Source organism: Etheostoma spectabile, chromosome 16 (assembly GCF_008692095.1).
Source record: "Etheostoma spectabile isolate EspeVRDwgs_2016 chromosome 16, UIUC_Espe_1.0, whole genome shotgun sequence".
NCBI classification, from domain to species: Eukaryota; Metazoa; Chordata; class Actinopteri; order Perciformes; family Percidae; genus Etheostoma; species Etheostoma spectabile.
In genome coordinates this window covers 19,392,851-19,420,174 of record NC_045748.1, presented here as the reverse complement: position 1 = coordinate 19,420,174, position 27,324 = coordinate 19,392,851, and the positions used below count along the sequence as shown (strand labels likewise).

Below are 27,324 nucleotides of genomic sequence, written 5' to 3'. Positions count from 1 at the left end.
GCTAGACTATCTGTCCAATCTGAGGTTTTCGTTGCATGACCAAAACAAACTTTGAACGTGCGTGTTTCACCAAAACAAGTTCCTTCCAATGGCTCCTTATGGCGCTTAGCTCCGCCCAAGACAATTGTGGTTGGTTTCTAGTAATGCCAATAAACCAGAGCTCATTTTTCTCCTATCCCGGAATGCTGTTCGACTCGCCAGACCCTCCTTCGCAGCGCTGTGGAGGAAGGTCTGGCAATGTGGGACTACGTGAAGTCTTGTAATTTCCCTAAAAATAAATGTCTTGGCTCACCTCAACCCTTGGTCACCTTGGAGATGGAGACAGCTGTCTTTAAATGGTTGCTTTCTTATTATAGAGCTGCAAATTTTGCACGTTTGCATGCGTGTTTTTGTGTTAGGTTTGATTGGGTAAGTGTGTTGTAAATAGTAGAGCTATGTGCTCTGTGCCTTTCAGTTGTCTTCCCCCCCCATCACTATCACACATAATTTTTACCTCCCCCCCACACACACACACCTTTTTATGGCTTCTTTAAAGAGCCAGTTTCCCTCCAGGCAATATGGTGAGACAGTAGGTCAACCCTTTGATTTGATGTTTGTCTCGTACAATTTACCAGGTGATGGGCTACAGCAGGTGGTGCTGTGTCCTTGAGGGTCATTGTGGTGGCAACATGACTTACAACCTCAAAATTACATGCCTCTGGCATGACAAGGCATTATTATTTATAAAATACTAATCAGGAAAGTATGTTTTCAAACTGTTTACAAATGTGTGAATGTCTTTTTCAAGGCAGGCATTGAAACAGCAGTTGTTTTTCATCAAATTGTCAAGCAAATTTTAAGCAAACTTTTAATATTCCACAAAAAAAAGTCAATTAGAAGTGTTTCCATCAACTTGCAAATAAACTAGACCATGCAAAGTGTTTTGTCACAAGTTGACTTTATGCATGGTTGTAGATTGAAAACCGGCTTTCTAAATCAAAGAGTTTAGAAGCTAAGTTCTTTGCCTAAATGGAGAGCATTGTAGAAGTTCCAATTATCGTATCCAATTCCTTATATTTCTTTATTTCTTGTATTTCTACTCTATTTATAATATTGTGCAACTACAACACAGAGTTTCCCTTCGGGGATCAATAAAGTATTTCTGATTCTGATTCTGATTCTGAAGTTGGCCACCTGGGCAGAATTCAGGGTTGTGGCAGAGACATTTGGCATCAGCAAGACAACCGTACACCGCTGTGTATGCCTTTTGTGTGTTGAGCCATACGATTTGTTGAAGCTGTTGAACCAATTCGTCAATTTACCCGACGTGGCTGAGTCACAGGCTATAGCGCACTACAACTCCCCTACGCACCTTGTGCCACAAGTGTTTGGTGCACTGGATGGAACCCATATCCTGATCCTTGCCCCATCCGATGGATATTGGGACTATAGTAATGTCAGTTACATATTTGCTATGTCATAACTTGTTCAGCAACGCTCCATCTCCAATTTTGCACATTTACTCTTTTTCAAAAAACTCAAGCAACTGTAAAAACATTTTTGCAAATTTGAGATTCGATTTTGCCATTTACATCATTTTCTAATGCGATACTTCAAAATGCACGTAAAAAGAAGTTGATAGAAAGTTAATTGCTTAGTTTAGTTTAGTTTTCTTCCAGCCACCGATTATAGTGAAAAAGTAACAAAGCCAGAAATAACAGAGCAGATACTCAAATGTCATCAGAACTCTTCAAAAGAAACTCTTAAATTCAGCCCCAAATGAACTTCCCCCTTTTTAACGCCCAGTTTTCTTTACTATATCTTCCAATTTGCTCAACAGAAAGGGAAGACCTTTAGTTCATTACATCAGAACTGTAAGTCTCTCTCTGCTTCTCATTTTCTCTCTTAATTATATTCTGATAACCACCAACAATAAACCCATCTGTTCAGCGTTAGACTAAGTATTAGGTTTACATTTCCCACTTTTCCGTATAATTGCAATGTACTGTATGTGACATATAATGCTTGTGGGTTAGCCTTTGATGTCATGTTTGCATGTCAACATCCACCCTTCCTGTTAGCAGGGTAAAGGTGATAATTTTCCACATGATCTGTGTTTTTCCAAACTCTTGCATAGAGGCTCACAGGCTGACTTACTACAGTCTGTTAGCTGAATACTCATACCAGATATTAAAGTGTACTCTGCAAATATGTTTTACCAGTTTCCTCCTCAAATCAATGAATGTAATAATGCACTGAAACATGTGACTGTACTTGACCTCAGTCTTGCTTCCAATAAAGCTTCAATTTTTCAGGGGAAAAGGAATGCGTGACAGACAGGGCTTAAACCAGTGAAACTTAATAGTGCATGATATATTTTACTGTACCAAATAGTCTTCACTGTGTTTTAACTTTTGGAACTGTCCATTCGATTTGAATGCACACATGTATAATCAGGATATGGTATTTGTATCCATCCATGTGGTAATGTAGTTGATGGTGCATTTGGCCATTGAGACGTTGAAATGCAGGGCAAACCTGCTCTCCAATGAATTGTTGGGTTGGCAGCTGAGCTCTATCAGGTCTCCAACCATCCAGTGTGTGTCTCGCCTTAAGGGTTAGGGTTACTCTGACCCTATGAAGGCTCAGCGCCACCACAGTTGCCTAAAGAAAAGCCAATGCTAACTCAATCACCATTTCTCAACCCCTGGAATGAGTGTGAAGGATAATACAGGTACAGGACTGTTAACTAGACCACTACTGGGAAGATAAATACCAGAGATATGATGCCTTTTCCTTCTAATGCCTAATTTTTAAAATGCTTCACTTGACTCTGGTTTGATCTCATAACCTCCGATGTACTGTAAGGGCAGGCAGGCATAGAGTATCTCCATAATATAAGTTTATTTTTTAACGTAGTGGGTCTTTGTCTGGATAAATTTGTCGTAATATATTTCACAAGCAGCGGTTTAGTTAATGAACACTGAGATCATAGGTCCAAAGTGCAGATGCAGTCCCTCTGATCTGAGATTCTTTTAAGGTAAACAAAGGATAGTCAGTGTTTAGGTGCTATAAATATCCCTGATTTTTCCTTCATTCTTTTTTAACTATCGTGGCAAGCCCAATTTTGCTGGAGGATGCATCAACAGCATTAAATGCTTATTTTTTTTCATTTTTGAAGTTTCAAATATTTATTGAAAATATATGAATACTTTTGTTGCTTTTTACGCTTTAACAACATGGTATAGTATATACATAGTGAAGTAATCAATTCTGAATTGTGCATCAAAGCCTTTGAACACTCATCGGGTAGCTCTTTGACTTCAGGTTGCAAATTAAATCCTGTAATGTCTTTATATGTAATGTCTTACTCTTTTGTTTGCCAGTCCAGTATACCTGTGCACTAGTACTTGAGAGGATATAGTATATATGATACATTACATACTCACCATTACCCCCATTGTAAATTGCATTGCCTAGGGACTACTTTTTAAGAATTAAGATTGATACAATGTAATAAAGTTTAAGATAGCCACCGTGATACTTATAGATAAGACCGTGACAGTAGCCAAAACAGGCCTGCAGTTTACAATTTACCAAAGAATGTAAAATATTTACTGTGTTTCAGAAGATTTCCTATAACATAGTGGTGGAAAACAAGCAATGGCAGACCTTTAATCTAGACTCATCAGAGGAGTGCTTCTGTTTGGTGTTTTGCAGAATATGTGGTTTATAGTGCTCAACTTGAAAATAGTCATCTTTTCCAAAGGCCAGTTGTTGGCTGCACGACAGTTATAAATTACGTAATACGCTGTTTGTTTACATCCTCTTTTTCCTGGTATTATCTTTCTCTCCTTTTGTATTCTCTCTAGTGTTTTGTGACATTTATGTCAGTGTGGATTATGTCTCTTGGTGGGTTTTATCCCACTTTAAAATGGGCAAAAACAAAATCAAGTGTAAAATATATTTTCTTCTGTCTCTAGGTAAATCATGAGCAGCAGCTACAGTGTCTCCCTGGCTGGCCCTGCCCCCTGGGGCTTCAGACTGCAGGGAGGGAAGGACTTCTGTCTGCCCCTCACTATCTCACGGGTAAGTGGAACACACACACACACACACACACACACACACACACACACACACACACTATATGTACCCTTTATTCCATGACAGTCACCTCTGAGGAATGCTGTTAATGCTCACTATGCCCTGAAAGTGATGAAAGTACGTGTGCCATCCATCCCCTGTGTAACAATCATTGCTGCATTTAGACACCTTCTCCAACAGCTCATGACCTCTGTCACTCAGTCCCCACAGTCATGCCCTACCACCCGTCAAGGCTATGACTATTGTTATCACATGGTTACATTTCTGAACTGCAACCACAATATTGCTCAATTCAAAAAAACTCCCTTAAATTTCTCGACTATTCATAAATGTATTTGGAAGATAAAGTATATACTGTAGCTGTTAACGGCTGCTTTTATTTTAGACATTCAGATTAGGGATGGTGCATTAGTCCGGATACAAGGCACCGGAGATTATGTATACTGGGTCTGCAGTGGAAGAATCAAAACCTGTCCTTAAACAGGTCCTTAAACAATTCAAACTGGGATTTTGCTCTGGCTAACCAGGTCCTTGTGAGCCCTCTGCTGAGAGGACTGCTGGACTGGAGGACCCACTGATTGAAAAACATGCCAGTTTATAAGTTAGTTCCAGCTTCAGCTTATACAGTCAAACGGTTTATGTTCATGGTGTAAGGGCCTTTTATGCTTGTTTCACAAATTAAAAAAAGTCTGCAGTGCAGATTACTAATTGTCTGTCAAGTAGCAGTCTCTTTCAACCCAAGGGTCTCTAAAGTGTCTCAATTATAGTAACAGTGTTTCTTGTCAAATAGGATTGAAGGTAGGCAGCTTGTCTCTTCAATCAGTGAAGTCGGTGCTTTGACAACAACTCTGGCTGCTGCAGAATGAGCAGTGTTATTCAGTTCATGCTGCTTCCTGTTATGTGATTGTAATCGCCATGTTATGACCAAGGTCAGTGACTTTATTTATTGTTGGCATGGCCAAGTTACAGAAGTTTAAAGTTTTGACATGGAGAGACGTGACCTTTTTTTGACTGAAAACATAAGCATAAAAGAAAGGCAGCATAGCTTCTCAGATTTTTATGTCTAGCCACTATGATAATAATGGATTGATTGACTTCATGTTGTCATAATGGCATGTAGCTGTCGGTAGAAATCTTGTCATTAACTCTCAAAAACAGTACACAAATAAGCACATCCACACTTGTGACCTGGTTAGATGTTGGATCACACTTTGTACAGTATATAAAAATACAAAAACTCCTAGTCTTTCCTGAGAGAAAGAGGGCAATAAAATTAGCATTACATTTTGCCTTTCAATTTTGGCATTGTCTGTTTAAAAAAACGTAAGACCAACATCTGCTCAAAATATCCCTCCATTTTTAACAGCTCAATGCAGTTTTACTTTACATTATCATGAGGGCACTGACCCTAATTTTACACAGAATCATTACCATTTATAATTGAAGATGTACTTGTCTGCAGTAAAGGTAAGACATGTGAATTGATGACAATGGTTTTTCAGTAGATATGGTATGCTCCACTGTAAAAAAAACAAAAAACCCTACAACCACAGTGAAAATGAAAAGCAGATCGGCACCTGACCCCTGACTGGGATATGTGCCATGTCGTGTTTTACTAGAGAGTTTGAAGTAAAAAGAGACAGGTGAGTTGGAAATGTATCAAAATAAAAGTCTGACAGAAGCCTTGAATCTGTTAAAATTACTAGTGCATGGAATGTGGTAGTTGGGACTATTTCTTCTTTTGTTTTGTGGGTAATTGTAGCCTGCAAGCTACTCTATAGATTTGTGTCCACCAGCAGTCTTGTGTTGAGTCATCAGTGGTCTGGAGCATGCCGCATTACAGTTGAGCCAGAGAATACGACTCTCACAGCTTTTCATTCCATCACATTGTTGGTTAGTGACTATGAATGGCACCGGCACCATACGTGGCTCAGATTTCTTGTTATTGTCCAGGCGCCTGGAATAAGTCTCCCTTTAGTCTATTTATCTTCCAAATCCTAATGTCAGATAAGGCACAGCAAACATAACACATGCTGGACATTTGCTCTTTATGTTGTAATAAAGATGAAAAGTAAAAAAATAAAATAAAATGAGTAACAGTATTTACAAAGAGTTGAGTATAAGGTACATGTCTGAAAGCATCTGCCAACAGTTTAACCATTATTTCAGTTGCTTCATTAGCTCAGTAACAACAAAATTGTATAGATCACAGCCTTACTTTAAAGTACTTTAGAGACCCACAATGTTAAATAGATTGACTTTGCATCATCTATCTTAGATGTGATTGCTATGGAATAATGATGTAATGACTTTACATATGCTTACCATATGTAACTGATCCAAAGATTACATATAGTACAATATAAAAGGCTGGTTGCTTGAAAGACAACCACGGCCTGTTGTCTTGAAGCCTTTTTTAAAGGAATATTTGGCATTGGCCTAGTAATAACACTAAATCAAAGTATGAGATGGAGCACATACCATAAGTCAAATGTTGTATGTGGTATTGATTTGGGATGTTTGCTAAAACCAAAACCACTTGGGCGCCTGGGTATCTGGGTTCATGCCTTCAGCTGTCAAAATAAAGACCTAAAATGCCCCCCCCCCCCCCCCCCCCCCCCAAAAAAAAAAACAACAACCAAAAAACCCACCCAATAATGTAAGGATGACTTTATGGAGGAAGGGCCCAGTTATGCACATCATGTGTGCAGGTGTCAATGTTTTTGTTCCACCAGACTCTTTCTGTCATCAGCATCTGTGGGTATTCAGCTCCTTTTAAGGCATTTTTTGGAGAGGCTTCCACATGGGAATGACTACCACTCAAAATTATGTTTAGATTGCTTAGGAAAAAGCAGAACATGTCTACTCAAAAGACAAAACATAACACTGGAGTGAACTTAATCTATTTACACACAGTAAATTGAGTTAATCAGTTTGGTCTTAAATTCCCTAGGTTAAGATTTTATTTAAAAAATATATTATTATGTAAGAAAAGTTGATCAGAGGTGAAGTAATAAGTAAGAAACAGTAACTCTACCCCACCCAAATGCCTGGTTATTGCAGGTCAGTTGGGGGTCAGCACAGCAAAAATGTCCTCTCTCTGTTTGTCTCTTTTCCCATTGACCCCTCACTTCCCCCTCTTGTTGTTTGTGTCCTTTTGATTGTTGTTTTAGTGGCATGTGATACTTAGAGTGTACATTATCATATTCTATCATCTAAAATCAAATTTTAGCTCTGTGTTTGCTGTAGGCTCTGAGCTTCCAGATGTGTTCTTTTTCAAGCACCACTATCATGTGTTAATATGGTGAGGGTACGTTCACTCTCAAAGAAGAGGATTGTGATGATGTAGTGTATCTGGGCAACCAAAATCAACACTAGGCGTGAAAGTTTTTCTTTATGCATTTGTTTAAGAGAAGAGGATCCAATAGTGGGGGACTGCTCCACAATGGGTTGCTGGAAAATAGTATTAGCTAAACACTAATAATACTTTTATATCTATATGTTTATAATGAGATATTATATTATCTTGAGTTAATTATTAGAGCAAAGTGGACCAAAACCTTCATGAGATATGCTTTGTGGGTTTTCAGTGAGAAACTGAGACATCTGTTGTCCTTTTGCAAGCATTAATTCACTTTGAAACACCCTTTAGTGCACTTTTTGATCCAACTGTAAACATCCTTTGTCATTCACTACTTGCTTTACATCACGGAGGTGCTGAACTTGGAAGGCTTACCAAACCGGCACTTTAATTTCCTCTTTGCACACATGTAGCGCACACTCTGCACACACGTGCATCCAAGCTAGACTTGTAGAGCCAACAGTGAGGATAACCTCCAGGGACATTAAGCTACCTAACAGTTTTTAATTGAGAATGAAATAATTATAATTTCCCAGCTAAAATATTAGGCATTCAGAAGATATACTATAATGCCTTTAGTGCAAATCTGCCTGTCACTGTGCAAATCACTGCCTTTTATCAGTGATTTACAAGTAATACAAAAAGAAGTGTGTATCTAGATAAAGAACAATCTGTCTCACATTGAGCCATAACTTTCGTTGAGGTCCGGTCCAGAAAAAATAAAATCAAGCACTTAAAACTCCCCTTGTATTTTAGGAAACTATTGAGAAAGCATAGCTGTCAAACAGTTTGTCTGTATTTATCTGTTTCTTGTACCAAAAAAAGCTTTAGCATTTTTACATGGAAACTGAAATTCAATAGAAACCAGTTATGTCTGTCCGGTATTTCATACCCTTGTGAATATACGCTCCACAAGGCATATTTTATAATGTATGGGTCTATCCAGGGTCCTGAAGATGTGTTCAGGTTACAAATGGGTTTAGTAGAAAACAGTTATGTGCAGTGTGTGTTTGATCCCAGTATGATCTCCATGGTGTCTGTCTAGAGTTGTGTATAGGGCATCTGGTTTCAATCTCCATAATGCTATATGGCAGAGCTATAAAGAATAACCAAGCTGTCTTTTGATTTTGATTTAGGTCAATCACACTATTTTCTTTTTTTTTGATGAAAGATATTTTAAGGAACAATCCACTTTCTCAGTTTGAGAAGACATATAGATGAGCCCATAGTCTGTGAATTCATTGACACAATAGGCCACTGTACATGAGCTGTCTTCATGGCTGCAGTTTGGACTACAACCTATGTATATTGCTGCGTCAGTTGGAATGAAGACATCATCAACAGTGATAGTCAATCATGCTTGATAACTGGCATCCAATGTTACAAGCTTCTGGGATTAATTTGCAATATAAATGCAATCCATTTAACATTTTCCAGTCACTAAAAGCAAAAATCACCTTTTGTAGTCAACCAAAACATGTGTTAGTATTCCAGTGGCAAGTTATTATTATTATTCCATTGATGAGTGTGTGTTGTCGTAGCTTCTAAAATGCAGAGTAACTGTATATTCTGCTAATAGGGCAGTAGTATTCTGTTTGTGTCAGTCTACTCATTAATACATTTAACAGCCAGAACATTTTACCACTCAACGATCATAATGCCATTTGGCTGAAACTAAAAAAGCCCAATTTAAACCCCGCAGGAGAAATGAATAAATAAGGATGGAGGTGGAAACCTGCACTTGGCTCAAGCGCCGCCATGACTAAAAGCCTTTCCATATAATCTGCCTCAGCAGCACTTGTCAGCCTGGTTTGTTTCTGTCCTGACTGAAGAGCATTTGGTATTCAGTGAGGGGCTGATACAGCTTTGTGTTGTTTTGTTTGCGTTGTCATGACAATTTGACCAAGAGCTCGTACATAGGTTCACTTGGCATCTTGTGTTTTCCAGCAGCCTGACTGATGTAGTAAAAGACTGGGGTCAAACCATGACAACCACGGGTCTACCTCTGTTCAAGTGGCCTTAATTGCAACATTTGGCGTGGAGTACTTGCTATTGGTGCCCTCCCAACTGCTGTAATGAAACTACTTCTCATCTCTCTTCCTTATTATGAACAGTTTGTGCTATGTGTTGCAGTTGCAAGCATTAAAGACAAGACTTCTCTTGACAATAAACTGTACTTTATGGCGTCTGCCTGTGCTATCCCAGCAAGTCGCTGTGTGCTCTGTTATGCTCTCAGATTCATCCCAGAGATTCTGCAGCGTAAACTATTTCTTTTTGATGAGCTTTACAGGTTGAAATGGTGCAGTCCTGCCTACGAGTCAATCTGCCTTAGCCTCGTTTATTTGTAACGACATAATGTTAGGCCCAAGTCATTCTCCATACAAGGTTCTCTGTCTTAGTCTACCCTACGCAGACATGACATGCATCTCACAGGGCTCCAGCCTACACCACAAGACACTTCCTGTAACATGACTTCTCAAAAGTGAAATGACCACAGCCCTCTTCCTTACCCCATAATTTCACTGAAGGCAGGAAGTTAAACCAGCATGGGAGATGATTAATTTCCCACTAGTGCCGAAGTGTTGTCCTAAATGTGTTTGGTCTTCTTCTCCCATAAAGAGTTTTGTGTGAAATTTAAAAGGTTTGACACAACAGTAAATCAGTGGTTTTAAAAGTACAGAATTGATCTGTTTAGTGAAGAATTCCCGTGTTTTTTTGTTTTGTTTTGGCAGCAGCCACTAAAAGAGAATATCTCTGGAGAGGCACTGTAGGTTATGAAAGAAGAATCTATCAACTACTTTACAAAGCTGCTTTCTCTCCTAACAGTCTCTCTGTGTTTTACCAATTATGACTCCTAAGTTATATTTGTTCATTAATTTATTGACTTATTAAGGATAAGTTGATTATTGAGTTAACATCGAAATCTTTTTGGAATGAACCAGCTTTTTTTTGTCATTTGCTTTTATGTCTGATTTTTATTATGGCGGTATAACAGATGGAAGCAATGAACTGTTAATTCTTCTAGTCTTCTGCTCCACTTCTTGTGTTTTTATAGTTAGTTGACAAAAATAATCGACAAAAGATGAAGTTCTTCTACAAATATATTTTATACTAGGAATATATTAAGGGGCTTTTCAGCTAGTAATATGGTAATCTTCAGTGTACTTTAGGATTTGCCGTAAGCCTTCAGATAAATCTGCCAAGTATTGTGCAATATGCTGTTTTCAAGCTGCCATTGTAGGAGTGGAGGAACTTTCATGTGTAGTTTGGAAGAACTAGCCATTACTAGTAACTGCACAGCAGTAAAATCAGCAGTGTGGAGAAGACCACAGCAGCACCATTATGTGGCTGGAATCCCATTCATGTAAGCGCAGTTGGAAATACACTTCATTCATTTAGAAACATCCTTCTTCTCAGCCAAACTAACATAAAAACCTAGCTAGTAGCCTTTTTAGTCTTTAAATTAAAACGTTTTGTGTGAAATGGCCTCTCTGGATTTTTTCTATTTGACCAAGTAATATTTGAAATAGTAACTTGTGTTTTTCACAAATTTGGATTAAGCACACAAATTACATAATGTGATGGGGTTGACAGTATTTGGTTAAGTCATGTTGCTAAAACATCCTGTTCTTTTGAGAGAGTTGGAGTAGCACAACCTAAGTTCCAGTTCATTACTTATCTGCTCTCCGTCACGAGTGCTTCAGACCTCTCTTGATTTATATTTATAGACTGCAGATGCCAGGGATTCCTACTGTAACATCTATTTGTTTTGTATCCATGTGAGAAAGACGGTGTTTAAAAGAAGGTGGGATTTATAAAGTGCTCTCTGTTCACCGCAGACTGAAGCATGAAACATTGTGGGCCACATATAAAACACATATTTTTATGAGAATGTCAAAAGAATGTTACAAGAGTCTACTCCTCTCTTCATGTCTTGAAATAGTGTTTGAGGAATTTCCATATATAGAGCTGTATAGTATTGTCTTTTCTCACATCCATACAAGGAGAGAACTTCAGATCGCCTTTTCCCTCTCTCTCTTCCTCTTTGACAAACACACAATGAGAGGGAGACGCGATGTGATTGCAAGAGAGAAGAATCCATGTCTCTGGGACATGTTTATCAACAATCCAGCAGTTTTTTTTTCTGTCTGTCTTGTAGAATAATACAAAGCCAGCAGCACATGCCAGTTATCTCTGAAGACTGCTTACACTGTCTTTGTTGGCTTCTGCATTTGAAGAGCAATGAGTTATTTTATTGAAAGTAAATGAGTCAGAACAGACTCATGTGGCAGGTGTGTCTATGCAGGACGCAGAGTGAGTCAGTTGAAGCTGTGTCCATGCCTGCGTAGTGAGTACACTGCCCTTTGTGAGTAACACTTGGCATGTGGCTGCACTATAGGTTTCCAGGATGTTGGTATGCATACATCAGCCTCAGCTAGGCATTCTACGCTTCCCTCTACTGATCTACTTGATAATGACACAAGGAAAGCAAGGCTCCAGAGTAAATGTGTTGGGTCACTGTCACTTCCTCATTCTTGGTCTCCCTCCCTCCTACTCTTTTCCCCAATGTCATTATGAGGGTAACACAATGGCACATTCTTTATGTCTCATTGGCTTCTTTTTTAAACCAAAGGGGAAGTCTTTTTAGAGTTACCTAACCTGAATGCATTCTTGAGCAGTGGGGAAAGGAAATTTCTTGTGTTTGTGTTCCCTTCCTAAATCAGGGCTTGTTCATATGAACTCTCAAATGTGTTCTGAAAAGTGGAAGGTCTTTTTCATGCATTAATTGTATTTGTTCATTTAAATTTATTGGAGATGGCAGTGGGAGAACATTTCACTACTTTCTGACACTAAATTTCCAATTTCATATTCAACACTAACTAGAGTTGACAGTTAAAATCACTTTCCTCCCATCATTCTTCACTTCTTCACGCTCTTTTCATTATACTCTTCTGTCGCTCAACACATTCATTGATCTCACCTGAGGGGGGGTGTGTGTGTGTGTGTGTGTGTGTGTGTGTGTGTGTGTGTGTGTGTGTGTGTGTGTGTGTGTGTGTGTGTGTGTGTGTGTGTGTGTGTGTGTGTGTGTGTGTGTGTGTGTGTGTGTGTGTGTGTGTGTGTGTGTGTGTGTGTGTGTGTGTGTGTGTGTGTGTGTGTGTGTGTGTGTGTGTGTGTGCGCGCTTCCCATGTCACTATTTTAAGTGTTTGAAGCTTCAGGCATTGATAGAAGAAGGTTGAACAGAATATAGAATATCTTTTGTCAATAACACTTAATATGCACCTAAACACACATTATGGGTGAGTGAATTAGTCCAGTTAAACCGTGTTCACTGAGATCAGGTGACATAAAGACATGATCCTAACAAAGACAGCATGACATAATAAGTACACAGAATTCTTTTTTGTTCCTGCATGATTGCCCACGTTATGAGCGGTTGAGTGATGGATGAGGTGTGCACAGCCTTACGTAATCACTGGTTGCTCACCACACCTGGTAAAGAGTCATCCCTTCGTCATGGTTTTATTACGTTACTTCCTTTGTGTTAAATGTGAGTGTGTTGGAAAAGGGATAGAACAGTGATAAACCTCAACCATACCTTACACTACTTCCTGGTAGACAGAGAGCTGTAGAGCTTTAAGCTTTTAAACCCTTGCTACCATACTTGGAAGTATGGAATGATTCTACCTCTCAAAATGGGGAGACTTTTTATATTTCCCATGATAAAAGTATTCAACTTTTCCAAACTTTTTTTCATTTGTTTTGGAAAAAAAAACTCTGGTTGCTGTTTAATTTAAATTCTTGAAATACCAGTTTACACAGCATGCACAAACGCTTAAAGGAGCCAAATACACAGCTCCCAAAGGAAAACCTGCTTTAGACAAAACAACCTTTGTCCGAGCCCCTTTCAGCACCACATTAACAGATGAAGAACACAGCAAAGATAACCTTGGAGTGGTTTTAAGTCTCTAAATATCCTTAAGAAACCCAGTATATGTAAGTGAAATAAATAATGCATACTCAAACCATTTTGGTGGTCATTTAAATCAGCATTGCGGCCTGTTTTGGAATGTGGAATCTTGTCCCATGCATGTTGTGATGTTAAGAAAAAAATGCCTATCTTATCTGACAACAGTTACGTAAGATAGGAAACAGAAAGGAGAGCACAATGCTTAGTGATTACAAGAAAAAAATCCTCACAATATGCATACAATTGTTAAATATTTTTCTCTCATTCATTTTACTAAACTGCACATTCAAACCCTAAAGTTCCAAATGTCACCACAGCACAAGCTTAAATAATGAACAAGAAGAGGAGTTGATGTAACTAAACGCTTAGTGAATACTCTTTATTTGGTGCAAAAATGTCAATGATGAACTTCTTTTTTAATTAAGGTTCTGTTGTGTGTCATTGCAGCTGACTGATGATGGCAAGGCAGCCAAAGCCAAGATGAATATTGGAGACATCATTCTGTCCATTAATGGCATTTCCACAGACAGCATGAATCACCTAGAGGCACAGAACAAGATTAAGGCCTGCACAGGCAATCTCAGCCTCACTCTACGAAGGTAACAGTTGCACACATGAGCACACACTTTCTACAACATAATCTATGGATTTCCTCGCTCAGCAATGGAATGCATACCAGTGTGTATTTAAGCCTGTTTGAAGAATTTGTACAGATATATGTATTTGAAGCTGCTTTTCACTGGACAGTGAACAGGCAGAAAGATATTTAATGTAAGGTTTATTTGTGTTTATTTTTTGTTATTTGAAACCAATGAATTCCTGATGTGCTAATTTAAAATCGCTCAGTGTTTGTGCCACAGCAAATGCTATAGTTTTGGGACGTTAAAAAAACTAAATTTAAATTTATGTATCTTGTCATCAGTTTTATAATTAGACAATTGGCTAGCAAGCATAATATTGGATTTATATTGATTCCCTTGTGTTTTGAAAAGCTCTTTTTAAGACCTAGCAATTGTAAAGTTTATAGTTTAGCATCACATTTCAGACTATATTAAAAAAGAACCATCTGGATTATGGGTTATTAAAGAGAGGTTATTAATGAATGGTTTACACATGCTCTTGCTGGCTGTGTAGTGTATGGCACAGAATCTGTAAAGATCAGTTTTGGTTTGATCATGCTGAGTTTATCAACTGCTGCTCTGCTTCTCCCATTAGAAAAGGAAGATCCTGGTATTCTGGGGCCCTTGAGTATACTAAAGCCACAGTGCAGTACTAGGAGCACTTCAAATGAAAGCCCCTTTTAATATAGCGCTCTGTAAAGCTGTAATATATGCCTCAAAGAAAAGAAAACAGGGATTACACCTGGGTTGTTGTTAAATTTGTCCACCAAGGAAAAGTTTCTGTCCAAACTACTTTTATAGTCTATGTACAGGAAGGTCATGTTTCACACCTTGGATGCCTTGAGTTGGTTTTGTGAAAGAAGAAATAGCTTAAACTTGAAAGTGTCAAAGAGCAGTCCATTTAGCTCAGAATTTGCTACATGGAATAGCTGTCCATTTTTATTTTTTCTTGAAGATGAAATAAAAAAGAATGATCCCTCTTAATGAATTTTAACTAAACACCGACATTTCCTTTCCAAGCATAAGGAAGAATAACTTTAGTGTGAGACACAAACAAATGGAGGCAAAGCACGCACACTCTCTAAGCTTTAAAACATGTTGACAGAAAAACTTAAACCCTGGTTTGCATGTCCTGTCATTTCATCACCACATCAAAGGAGAAAGGAGCCTCTGTGTTTTAATCGTGGGAAAATAGTCCTAAAATAGCCCGATCCCACAGCTGCATGTAATCTACTGTGGGTAATGGCTGCACAATGAAACATCAAACATTCTGGTCTCACAGGACTTAAAATCACACACTCAACAATAAAGGTTTCCTCGTTACAAATGATACATGATGGTTTGCCTCATTCTGGCGCCATTTTTTTCAGAGGATGGTTTGCATGCTGTTGGTATTGCATGTCCTTATTCAGTGACACAGAAAAAATAATTTTAAAACCACTTTACTGTGTATTTAATATACAGTACTTGAATACAATGTTTTTTATCAAAATTGCTTAAAAATGGCTACTTTTTAATCGGGACTTGAGAATTAAATATATTTGTGCAATGAACATCAAAGAAAGTGGGATTAAACTGGTAAACTGACTGCTATGCTGTTGTCCCCTAAAGTTACAAAGCTCAGTATAATATATGTAGTACTGTAAGAACACTATTTACCTAAAATAATTATCTCTGACATGCACCACTTTATCCATCCATGTTTTAACATTTGATTTATGCTTTTAACAAATCAAACATTAACATTCACAGAGTGCTCAGAGATGATTTATGTGACATAGTTTGTCATAGTTTACATTCTTTGGGCAGTTCCCTTGACGCCTTGCATCCAAACTTACATGATGCAGGTGTGTAAAAAAACATTGTACAGCCTTACATGTATTCACAATTGGACACTATTTATTTAAAAAAATCTTAAACGGAACATGTATATACTGTAACCTCTATTAGGAATGGGCTGGTTACCGATTTCAAGGTATACCGCGGTTTGAAAAGGTCACGTTTCAAAACTACTAAAAGTCCTACCTCTCCTATGTATGTATGTATGTTTTTTATGAGTCTGCAAGGACAGAAAGTGCAGGTTATAAATCTCTCTCCAGTGTGCAGTGTGTTTCAAAATAAAATACATTGTGCTCAGTGGAAAAAAGTTGTTGTTCTTTGCCCAGACATTTAAATAATAGTACATTCATAGCAGTCATTGCAAGGTCATCATGCCATCAGAATCTCAAATTGGCCCATGCCTAACCTCTTTTCACACTAAAATGCTCCGCTCTATGCATTGATTTCACTATCTAGGGCTAGATAATATTGTCTATCACAGTAGTCTGAAAGAGATAACACATGCAGTTGTGCAGTAAATAGTGTACATTAAATAGAAATGGTTATACCACAGTCACACATCACAATTCCAAGTTGTAATATAAAAAATAAATGCTATGTTTGCCATTGCAAACCATGGAGTTTTTCCATATGTTGTCAAGCCAAAAAGACACTCACGGTCATTAATGTTGATTTGTTTTAAGTTATTTTGTTGTTGCTAGGTGAAGGGAAACATGTTTTAAGAGAGGAAATGGACTTGGGGTTTGGAAGTACTTTCCTCATCCTGTCATCAACTGTCAAAATGAGTCTGAATGCGCACAGAGCTGTTATGTATTTTGTGAACGAGGGAGAAACCAAGTTTTCCTTTTCAACACTGTGGTCTCAGGAAAACATGTCAAAACAACATCTGACAGCACTCGCCAACTTTGGCTAGTACAGTAGTTTTCATGAACAGAAAAGTTTTGGTTTGGGAGTGAGTTCCACTTCAGAAATGACCCCCACACATAGTCCTACATGTTACACATAAGATTTACCACAGCAGAACATGCTCCATGTAGGTCAATACAGTCACAAGCTTGTGATAGTGATTTTTATCAAATCATGTTTTCCAGTCTTTCATCTTTTGACATGTACTCGCATTTGATATGACCTCTTCATTTTATGGGTACATTTGGTTCTACTATCATGAAAATTGTGATGCTGAGCAGCTGACAAGTTACCCCAGGTGGCTGTGGGAAGTAGCCTTAGGAAAGTATGATAATTGATGTTCATTTATTGTCATTGAAATATGCAACACAGCACAATGAAACCCCACTCCCAAGAGGTTGTGGCTGGCTACACCTGGTTCCAAAACCTTAACGATCATACATATTAGCACTGCTATCTCGGTGATCCCACCATCTTTTGATGTTTTACACAGGAATTTGTGTCAGCTTTACTTTGTGTACTTCAGTGCATTCTGTTTCTGGGGAAATGGGACAGCGTGACGCTTTTGGAAAGTGTTAAGTATGTTAAAAATAGTATCAATCTATTAGATGAAATGCTGCCTGACAGAAAAAAATTATTAACTCAATGTTCATTCACTAGAGTTCATATTCACTAGTTAAAAGCTGGGAATCACATACATCAACATACTACACTTATATTTTTCGAGATATCCTCTTACTTTTTCTTCACACCTCTTTTTACATAACTTCCTTTCTTCTAACTTAAGATTTACCAAAACTGCAACCTTGTCTTATGGAAGGGTTATAACAGGGTGATGTAGAGGACAATCCAATGTAGCCTAGAGCCCCCACTGAGTCCTGGCTGCCTTAGCCAGATGTGGTGTGGTGGTCGGAAGAAAAGTAATAAAGGATCAGGGCTTGTTAATGTATTGCTTGGACCCGTCGTGCATTAAAAATATACAACTATTAACTAGAAGTGCAGTTTATTCTGTTGTTCTTTGCTGCATCCAGAGATATGACCTCATGAGAACTCATCATTTCCCTACTTGCTTTATTCATCAATCCTGTCTTGATACAGGTGTGACAACTAAATGCAATAAACTACAAATGGAAATAGCTTCTGTCTAATCCTGTCGTTAACTTTGATTCCACTATTTGCATGCCAACACGAGCTCACGTATGGGCATGGCAGGGCACATGGAAATAATTGAATGATATGAATGCCCTCTGTCACTATGATGCATGTGACTGCTGACATGGACAAGTGCGCTGGGTTTCTACTTGACACGTGTACAGACACAAGCAAGTATCCAGGCAACTGACAGCAGCAATAGGCTTCCCTGTTACAAGCTAATTTGCTCTGGAAATAGCAATCACGTTTCTGTCATTGTTAGCACTGACACAGTTTTATATCTTTGCCCCTTTCTTTTAAAACCATCAATCATCCTCATGGGCTCTACTTTAAAGAACATCATTCCCTCCGGTGGGATGCTTGTTCTTGGTATAATATGAGGGAGCAGTGAGAAGAGGGGGAGCATGGAAAGACAGGAAAGACCATGTGCCAGACTCAAGCTGTGAGTTTTGTCACTGAACGGGTAGGCTGGCTGCACAGAAAAACAGAAAAAAAATATTTTTACATCCCTCTGTTGGAGTTTTTGTTTTGCTTTCCTATGTTTTTTTTTCACCTTGTTTTCCTTCTTCTCAATGCTTTGGCTCAAATTTTCACGCAGCGGTAAATCTGAGGAAACCTATTGTTTGCCAGGTCGCCCAAAGTGTTTTAACATTTAACACACAAGTTAAATATAATAGGGCAGGTCCTGTTCAACAAGGTTTTGGAATAATGTATTCTCCTCATGACAATAATAGCATGTGAATGTCTCCACCCTCCCACCATATTATTTCTGTACTAACGCCCTGGCTGCTTTACGTAATATGATGAGTGAACAGAACTGTTTCTAGATATTAAAGCAAAAGACGGTGACAGAAGCTTGGAGTCAGAAGCTCATTAAAGATGTTTCTGTGGAACTTTTACAAAATAAACCGTTTGTGAAAGTCAAGAAATAACAACTCGGGAAGTTTGAAGGCTGCTCTTATTTGAGCAGTTTTCCCTCCATGTAAAAAAAAAAAATGGATACGTGAGTCGGTTAGCTGGTAAGACGACTGTGTGATGAGAAAGCTGTGGCCATTAGCCTCTCCATCATTCAGTCAAATGCCATACACCAGACTGTTTCTCTTGGCCCTCAAAGAGACATGGGCAGGGTGGAAATGTGAGAGTCTGCTTTGCCCTGAGGCTAATTCCTCCAGTTAACCTCGTCATTTGTGTGTGTGTGTGTGTGTGTGTGTGTGTGTGTGTGTGTGTAAGTCAAGTTGACAATTGTGTTGATTGAAAACCACTCAACAACTTTTTTTCTTTTAAGTACAATTTTGCTTTCAAGATAATGTTTATTCATATCTTGCACTTGTTTATTAGCGTATATAGTCTTTAAATGTGGTCCATAAATAAGTCTTGTAGATATCAGCATCTGTAATCTAATAAAACAAGGCATCCTGATTAGATTAGGAGTAACCAACTGAAGAGCGCGGTTGGCTAAGCAAAGCCATGACTGTATGTTCAACAGGGGCAGGATGTGTCTGACTTATGACAAATCCAGTAGCACAAACTGTGGTACTTGGTACAAGGTAATCAGATATTTTTTTAATTTATGGATATGGTTAATCTAATTAACATCAGAGAAACTCCATTAAATATCACATTGTGTCATAAATACTTATCCATCATAATATAAAAGAAAACAATATATATTTTGTTTTCTTCATGTTCAAGAAAAACTACTGTATGACATCAATGAAAATTACAGATTAAAATGATGTTGTAGTAACACATAGGAAAAGATAAATATATTTCTCATACTTCTATTTATTTAGAAAATTACTTAATGATCTTTCCTGATTATGCTTAATTGAAATGATATGCTCCATGCGTTAATAGGTATTCCTATATTGTTTTTGCCAAAAACGCAACCTATGTTCACTGAAGTCATGGCTTTTCTCTATGAGCATCTGGCGTTTATGAATAACCCTGAGAAAAACAATTGTTAATACATGAAACATATACAATACTTAATTACAAATTTCATGAAGCACAACTAAGTGATCAATTTAAAAAAAATATTTAACCTGTTTCTTGTAACTTCACATATTGGTTTGAGTATTCAATAGTAAAGCACAGACAGTGTGTTGCAGCTATTCCATTCAAAATCCTTAAACAGAAGCCATCTCCAGAAGGAAAAGTAGAACCATGCAGATAGTTGACATGATGCCAAGAAGATGCCTTCCGTCAAAATAACAGACCAGTTGGTGCCTTGATCCAGTTACATTGAGATTAACCATGTACATGTACACTTGGACGCCAAACAGTAAATACATGATGCTCTTATGCCCACACACCCACCCAGTGTTGGTCTGTTTGTCACAGCAGAACAAAGGCAGGTCCAGATAGGCAGGACAGCACAGAGGGGCTGAGCTCAACAGATGTTCGCAGGACCACCCTAGCAAGTGTTTGCTCAGTTTGCTCTGGGAAAAGAATGATAGGGAGTGATTCCGCCCAGCTGCCCCTCTCCGGGCCACTGATGGCAGATATACACTGCCTCATTGTAGACTGTGTCTACATTTGTAATGGAATTTGCTGTTTGATCTTTAGACCTTTTAATGTTTCCCTTGGCATAGCAGCAGGATTCTCAATAAGCAATCCCAATATTACAAGTACATTGGAAAATAAGCATACTGTATATTCACTGTTAAATTGAAAACTGTAAATGCAAGTATGGGCACAGATGACATCAGCATCTGGTTGGAAGGTGGGGCTCTTTAAAAACCTTATGTCAAACTCAGTTGTTGCGTTTTGGCTCAGTCAGAAAGGAAATGCTTGAGAGTGTGTTGACTGTTTTCTGAATATGGCAGACCCTAGCTCCTGGTCTGGAACCTGACTTGCTGTCTCACTGTCTGTTTTTTTTGTATTTTGTTTTTAATGAGCAATGAGGGACACACTGTCTGCATGTCCAGACCAAATATTGGAGATATTGTTAACAAAGGTGTCTGTCTGCATTTGAGTTTTAATGCCTTAGTAATGGAATCATGTTAAGACACTCAAGTTACCTGACTGGAACTGACATTTTTCTTGTATGACATGAAGGTGATACATTGCACTGAAGATGTTTATTAATACACAATGCATCCTCATCCTCATGCGCATGTTTTTATTTTTATTTAGATATTGTGGTAAACCGTGCTTGCAAGTATTAAGAATGAGGTTGAAACTGGGGTTGAAAGGTTTGCTGGAGATTTACTGAGTTTCTATCCAGAGCATCTCAAGAGAACAGACAAACGGACCACCCCCTCTCCCATAGGTGATAAAACTGGGGCATCTGCTTCAATCTTAAGTGTAAATCAGATATACAGCCAACTCTGACACTGGTCTGCACATGACGCACACCCTACAGTAAAGCGTGTTAACACGTACTGGTAGTTTTGCATGTTTTAGCACCTTAACTACAAATTACATAAGTATTGGTAATCATCCTCCAAAGCAGCTCAGATTTAAACATTTCCTACTTTCCAGGCTGCCATTTGTTTCCATTTATTTCAGTGCACAATAAAAAAAGAGTTTGAACATTGTTATAGGTAATCAGTGCATTCATTTATTTAAAAGGTTCTCATTTTTGAGCTGTTTTAAGGATGCTCTGACACATGATACAAGTGTATCTCTCTACAGATACATGTATCTCTAACAAAAAAATAGATATAACATTAAATCAACATTGTGAATACAACAACAACTTAGACCAGTTTGGCCAAGAAAAATTCTGCTTCATAGGTGACCTGTCCTAACTAAATATCACCATTTCAAAAATGTTGCCCTGAATTCAGTCCACAGCAGAGGACACAGAATAATCTGACCCTTTCTCAGTCCATCCTACAAACTGAAGTTTGATTCTCACGGCAGTTAGCATGTCCAGTCCATTAATGTACAGAAATTAAACTTTATTGCAAAAATGATGATACATCATAAAAATATTGTGAGTCCAGTGTTCTTATGCGTTTCTTTCTGTGTTCACAGACCCTCCAGTGCCCCTAAAGATGGCGTGCGTAAGGTATGAAGTAAATATTCACATAACTTTATTTTACTGTGAAGTTTACCTGAAATCCATGTTGTTAATAAATATTATACAAATGTATTAAAAAAGAGCATGGTTATTGTGCCCTTCTGAGATGTCAACCCACAGATTGCCTTGGCATGTATAACTGACCTGAGAGGCCACATTTTATAGCACATCTTAGACGTGTATGGCACAGGCATGACTTTCATTTATACAGAAGTGTGAAAACTGATTGTTGTGCAGTGCTTTTGGGAATGCTGGTTTATATGCATGAGTTGATTGTGGATTTGCTGTTTGTGCATGCTGTGTGTCTCCACCTTTTATCCAGGATGAACCTCAAGAAATCATTAAGCCTGTCCCAATCACTCACTCTGCTCCAAGCACCACATACACCAAGCCATCAAGTCAGCCCAGTCCTGCATACAACAAGACAGCCCGGCCTTTTGGCGGGGGCAGCAGTGTGGTCACAGCTTCTTCCCCGGCTGCCCCCTCCATTCCCTCACAATCATCCGCTTTTAAGCCAGCTGCCCCTTCTCAACCAGCACAGCCTCCATTTCTGCTGAAGTCAACCGTCCCTGCCCCAGACTCCGCTCCAGCCAACTCACTTCCCAGGCCCAGCCCTGGTCGCTCCACCTTCCCCTCCCCGTCTGCCTCTTCCTCCTCATCTAACTCATCCTCTCCAGCCAGAGTGACAGCCCCCTCCTCCAATCCAAATGTCCCACAGCCCTCTGTCTATAACACACCTATCAACCTCTACTCCAATACCAATGCTTGTGAAGTGGTCATGGGACAGAGACGAGGTCTTTTGGAGAGCCAGGGGGTGTCGGAGCACTTCAATGGGTAGGTACCATTGAGCAAACCCGGTTATCGTATGTTTTCTTTATGTTGATTTGCAAAAGTGTAATATTTGTACACTGCGTGCTTTAGATAGCAGGACCAAAAAGAGTTGTAGTTCACAGAGCCCACAGATTAGTGGACATGTTTGCTTTACAGAGTTCCTAAAAGAAAAGAAAATATTATATTCTCCTCCTCCTATACAGTACCTCATTCTCTATGTCATCCCAAAACATGCATATCAATTGAAAAGCTAACATTGGAAAAGCCCATAACCTGAGTTTTCACACAGCTGCACACAAAAAAAATCCAAGGCATGCCGCACATCTTGTTTGAATATTCTACAGGGAACAAAGTCTAGACAGCATGCTAACTGATGCTACTGCTTGTCTATCTATAATTGACGGTGTGGCTTACAGTCGGCCCAACAAGCACTGCTGGTGCAACACTTGTTTTTAATCAGCCAGAATCGTGACAGCTCTGTGCTTCTAGGGACCGGGGACAGAGCAGAGTGTGGCTGGACTGGGCTTCATCAAGAGGATTAGGCTTTCTTGTTGGGTTACAGTAGACTGAGCTACGTTTAAGTGATTTGCCATTCTTTCTTTACTCTGTGTCACCTGAAAAAATAGGTCACTAAGATCTGTTTTTATTTGCTTTAAGTGAGCAAGTGGCTTCACACTTAAATATATCTGTGAAACCTACCTACATTATATCTGTATGTGTCTTATGAAATTACAAAGTTAACAACTGTGGGAATGATCTATTCAGGAATGTTTAGAATCTGTTTTTTATTCTGGGTTTAGTCAGATAACCTGCGGCGAATGTCAAAATATTAGAAACAAAACTATTTACTGTAATACACCATGAAGATAACAGACACATTCATAATGAGTTAAAGTTGACAGTTTGAGTGTCCATATCATTTCTTCAATCTTTCTGTTGCCTGAAACCTCGGACTGTTAGCTTACAGCAGTGGACTGTGCTTTTGCAACGTTTGTGTGTTTGTGTTCTGACCTGCATGCTTTTGTTTGTGGTTTCTATGCATTTTCTTAATGCACATTCTCTCAGAAGGGCCTTTTAGTTAAAGTGCATGTGTTTCAGACTATGGTCCATTTCTCAAACTGCTCTGTTCATGCTTCGTCTTTGCTTCAATCCTTTTCCGTTTACTCCTTCTTTGCCCACAGGAGGAAGAAGAAACCGACACCAAGTTAGTGCTGTGAATGTTAATACATCTGCTGCTGTAGCTTTCTAACCATGTGGAATTTGATTACAGCCTTCAAATCCATCGGTTTATGATTACCAAAGGCTTGCTTGCACCTCTTTGAGCTAACCCTCAAAAACCTCACATTCATGCTCATCCACTTACAGTACATGCTCATTTCAAGGTCTAAACTAAGTGCGAAACCCCATAAATAATCCATCTCGTACTGGGTCAGCTCATAGTATTAATTCGTTTTCTCAGCGGCATCAGGCTCTGGGTGTTAGCTAATATTGTATATACAACCTGTGCAGCTAGACCTCTCGGCTGTGCATCTGTCTACCTCTTTCTGCTAGTGTTGTTAGTATGTTTACTCAAAGGCAGACAAAGTAATGCCAAGTATGTTCTGCTTTGGCTAAGAATAGACTGACTTGTGCTGTCTTTGATCATCCTTTACCTCGACTCACCTGACACACACACACACACACACACACACACACACACACACACACACACACACACACACACACACACACACACACACACACACACACACACACACACACAGATTAGTAATTGCACAGATTTGGACTTTCAACATAAAATTGACCCACAGTTTGGATCAGCCCTTGAACTAAACTGTGCATGTAAACATAAATATTATTACATTTGAAAGTACCTCAAACTATTTTTAGGAAGAAACGCTGATGTCTTATTTAAAGCACATTACTCCCACCTTGTGGTGAGATGTGGTCACTGTCACTTTCATCTCTCAAACACTCACTGTTGTAAATATGCAAAATGCATGTTTAATTTCACCATTTTAGTACAGTAAATCTAATTGCCTAATTAATTATGACGATTTTTTTAAGGAACATAGTTTTATTATCTGACTGACCTCTACTCTATTTATTTCTAATAGTAAGCCTCAGAAAAGTCTTAAGTAAGTCAGAACAGTTTCTTGACTTTCCCATATAAACAGTGCAGTGTCATAGAGTTTACCTATCAATTAGTGTGACTTTTAAATTTTTGACAGTTTTTTACCTTTGTTGATTTTCCTCCACTTTTTTGCCATTGCTCGCCTGCAGAACACCTCCAGCTAGACCTAGGAGGTAATTGTGAAATTTAACTGCATTTAGGTCATAATGTGGATCATGTATCTACAAGCTGCACCCTTGATTGAATGTTGGGCACTCATTGCATCATGGTTGATCTGACTGTACAGGAAAGCTAATGTGGAGCCCGAGGGTCATGCATCCCCACTGAGTGACGCCAGCAAGAAGCGTCTGATCGAGGACACAGAGGACTGGCACCCACGCACTGGCACCTCCCAGTCCCGCTCCTTCCGTATGCTGGCTCAGCTCACCGGAACTGAAAATGGTGAGTACTAACCTCAATGTGCTAGAAGGGTTGTTGATGAAGATTCTGCAGAGACTTCTTGCAGTGCATATGGTGTTGAAACTGGCAGAATTTAATTTGAGGAATTGTCTGTGTATTGTAAGGCTCAGCCTTATATTTTTGTCAGTTTATTTTAGAGCCATTAATCCTTTTTTGCAACTAATTATCTTAAGAATTGTTTATATGACTTTAATTATGTCCCTGCTAATGATGTCATTGGATCTTTAGATTACAGTGATATTATAGTTTCTTAAGTCGTAGTATTTTATGAAAGCTTTCATCACCGTATGATTTTAATTTTTCGTTTACATGACTGTTTTGTTACAATTGACATTGATGGTTACAGGAGCTGGCAATGGCTTGGGGCCGCTCTCCATTCATAGACGTTGTGTGAATGTGTGCATGCATCTGTTGAACCAATGCAAAATGTCCTTTACAGTACTGTAACTCTGTTATTAGAAGGAAGTCTCTCGATCTCTGTTTTTGTCAAATGATGGTACCAGACTGGTGTGGGACATGTGATGTGTTTTGGACATTTGGTGTATATACAATCGGCCTAGTGTTTCTGCACTGATGACCAATTGTGGGGTATGTTCAGGAAGTAACAGGGTCTAGTTTTCAGGGATTACACTTTCTCATTCAGTAAGATTAACCTTGACCAAAGGTGGAGCAGAATTAGAGCAGCAACCAGTAGCAGCATTGGTTTTAACAGTGTGTCTCCCCATATTCTCACTGACCTTTTTATTGTACATTTTACTTTATTTTCATTGGTGCTTTTTCCTTATTTTACTGTTGCAGAGCAAGCTCAAGAGAACAGTGGAAAGAAGTAAGTGGTTGGTTGTTTTTAATATAATACATTTTTGGTATGTGGTTGTGAGTGTTCATTTAAGTCTCATTCAAGTCTGTTTTTCATCTGAGTTTTATTGCATGTACTGAATGTAAGGCATCCATTTCATAATACAAATACTAATAATAATAATCATTTTTGATCATAGAGGTTTCATATTCAGAATTGGCCCTCAAAGAACTCATATAAGCATGGCTAGGAGTCTGTGATTCAGAGTTAAGCCCTAATTTCCTGATCTTATGGTCCCACAGTATCACGCTTAATTTAAGGCTTAACTTGGAGAAACCACATTTAGAGCTCTCAGGAAGACGGTTGAGTGGAGACAGTCATAGACTCAGCATAGGCTGTGATTGCTCCTGCTGTTCTCAATCTTGGATTTAATCTGCAGTAAACTCAGTTTTCCCTCCGTACCAGATTTACAACCAATCAGTGTGTCACTCACTGGAACTTGTGGGTAATTAAGTGGTATTGTGGGTAATGTCAGCCCTGCCAAAGGGAGATTCCTTCTCTCCTTCTGTTAGTTAGATCTTGTTCAGTTTACTCTTCCTAAAGAGAGGGCATATTACACATCTGCCTTGGCTTGGTTTATAATTCAGTACACATCTGTAAGGGGAAAGTCTATGACTTTATATTCATCTCCAAATGTGCTGTTATTTTCTCCCTCATTTATTTATTATTTATTCATGTGGTCCCTCTTTTTCGTTATCTTTTACTTTTCTTCTACAATCTTAACCTTTCCAACTGTTCTCCTTTTTCCTCTTTTAATCCTGTTTCATGGGGTGAATCAGAGCGAACAAGTTGGACCCAGAAGCTATAGGACACATGTACAACAAGCTGAGAGATTGGCATCATGATGTTTCAGCACGTGCACTAAATGTGTAGTAGGCACAGTTTTGTTTTGTCTTGTTTACTGCTTTATTTATTTCATTGGCACACTATAAGAACTTATTAAATGTCCCAATTCCAAAGTTTAACAGAATGAATGACACAAGCAAACAATTTGTTGTGAAAGTTGTTTTAAAATACATATTATCTTGCTATACGCTTGTTATATTTCAAATCAAATGCATGCATTCACGTAAATATGAATGTG

The 27,324-nt window shown here is 38.6% G+C and overlaps 1 protein-coding gene across 8 annotated transcripts in view; it reads left to right on the top strand.

Moving 5' to 3' along the window:
* The window catches only part of pdlim5b (PDZ and LIM domain 5b), a 51,498-nt gene that overhangs the window by 2,480 nt on the left and 21,694 nt on the right, over positions 1 to 27,324 (top strand). For 2 of the 8 annotated variants that reach the window (XR_004335770.1, XM_032540377.1), the window contains exons 2-8: positions 3,963 to 4,068; positions 13,861 to 14,012; positions 21,915 to 21,948; positions 22,283 to 22,794; positions 25,075 to 25,098; positions 25,212 to 25,366; positions 26,183 to 26,210. Coding sequence is in view for 7 of the 8 variants with exons in the window: in XM_032540377.1 (XP_032396268.1) it covers positions 3,970 to 4,068; positions 13,861 to 14,012; positions 21,915 to 21,948; positions 22,283 to 22,794; positions 25,075 to 25,098; positions 25,212 to 25,366; positions 26,183 to 26,210 (1,004 nt within the window). In the remaining variant the exon portion in view is untranslated. Of the gene's footprint in view, positions 1 to 3,962; positions 4,069 to 13,860; positions 14,013 to 21,914; positions 21,949 to 22,282; positions 22,795 to 23,972; positions 23,996 to 24,908; positions 24,930 to 25,074; positions 25,099 to 25,211; positions 25,367 to 26,182; positions 26,211 to 27,324 lie in introns of all 8 variants that reach the window. The other 6 variants (XM_032540380.1, XM_032540382.1, XM_032540379.1 and 3 more) reach the window with 6 other exon arrangements.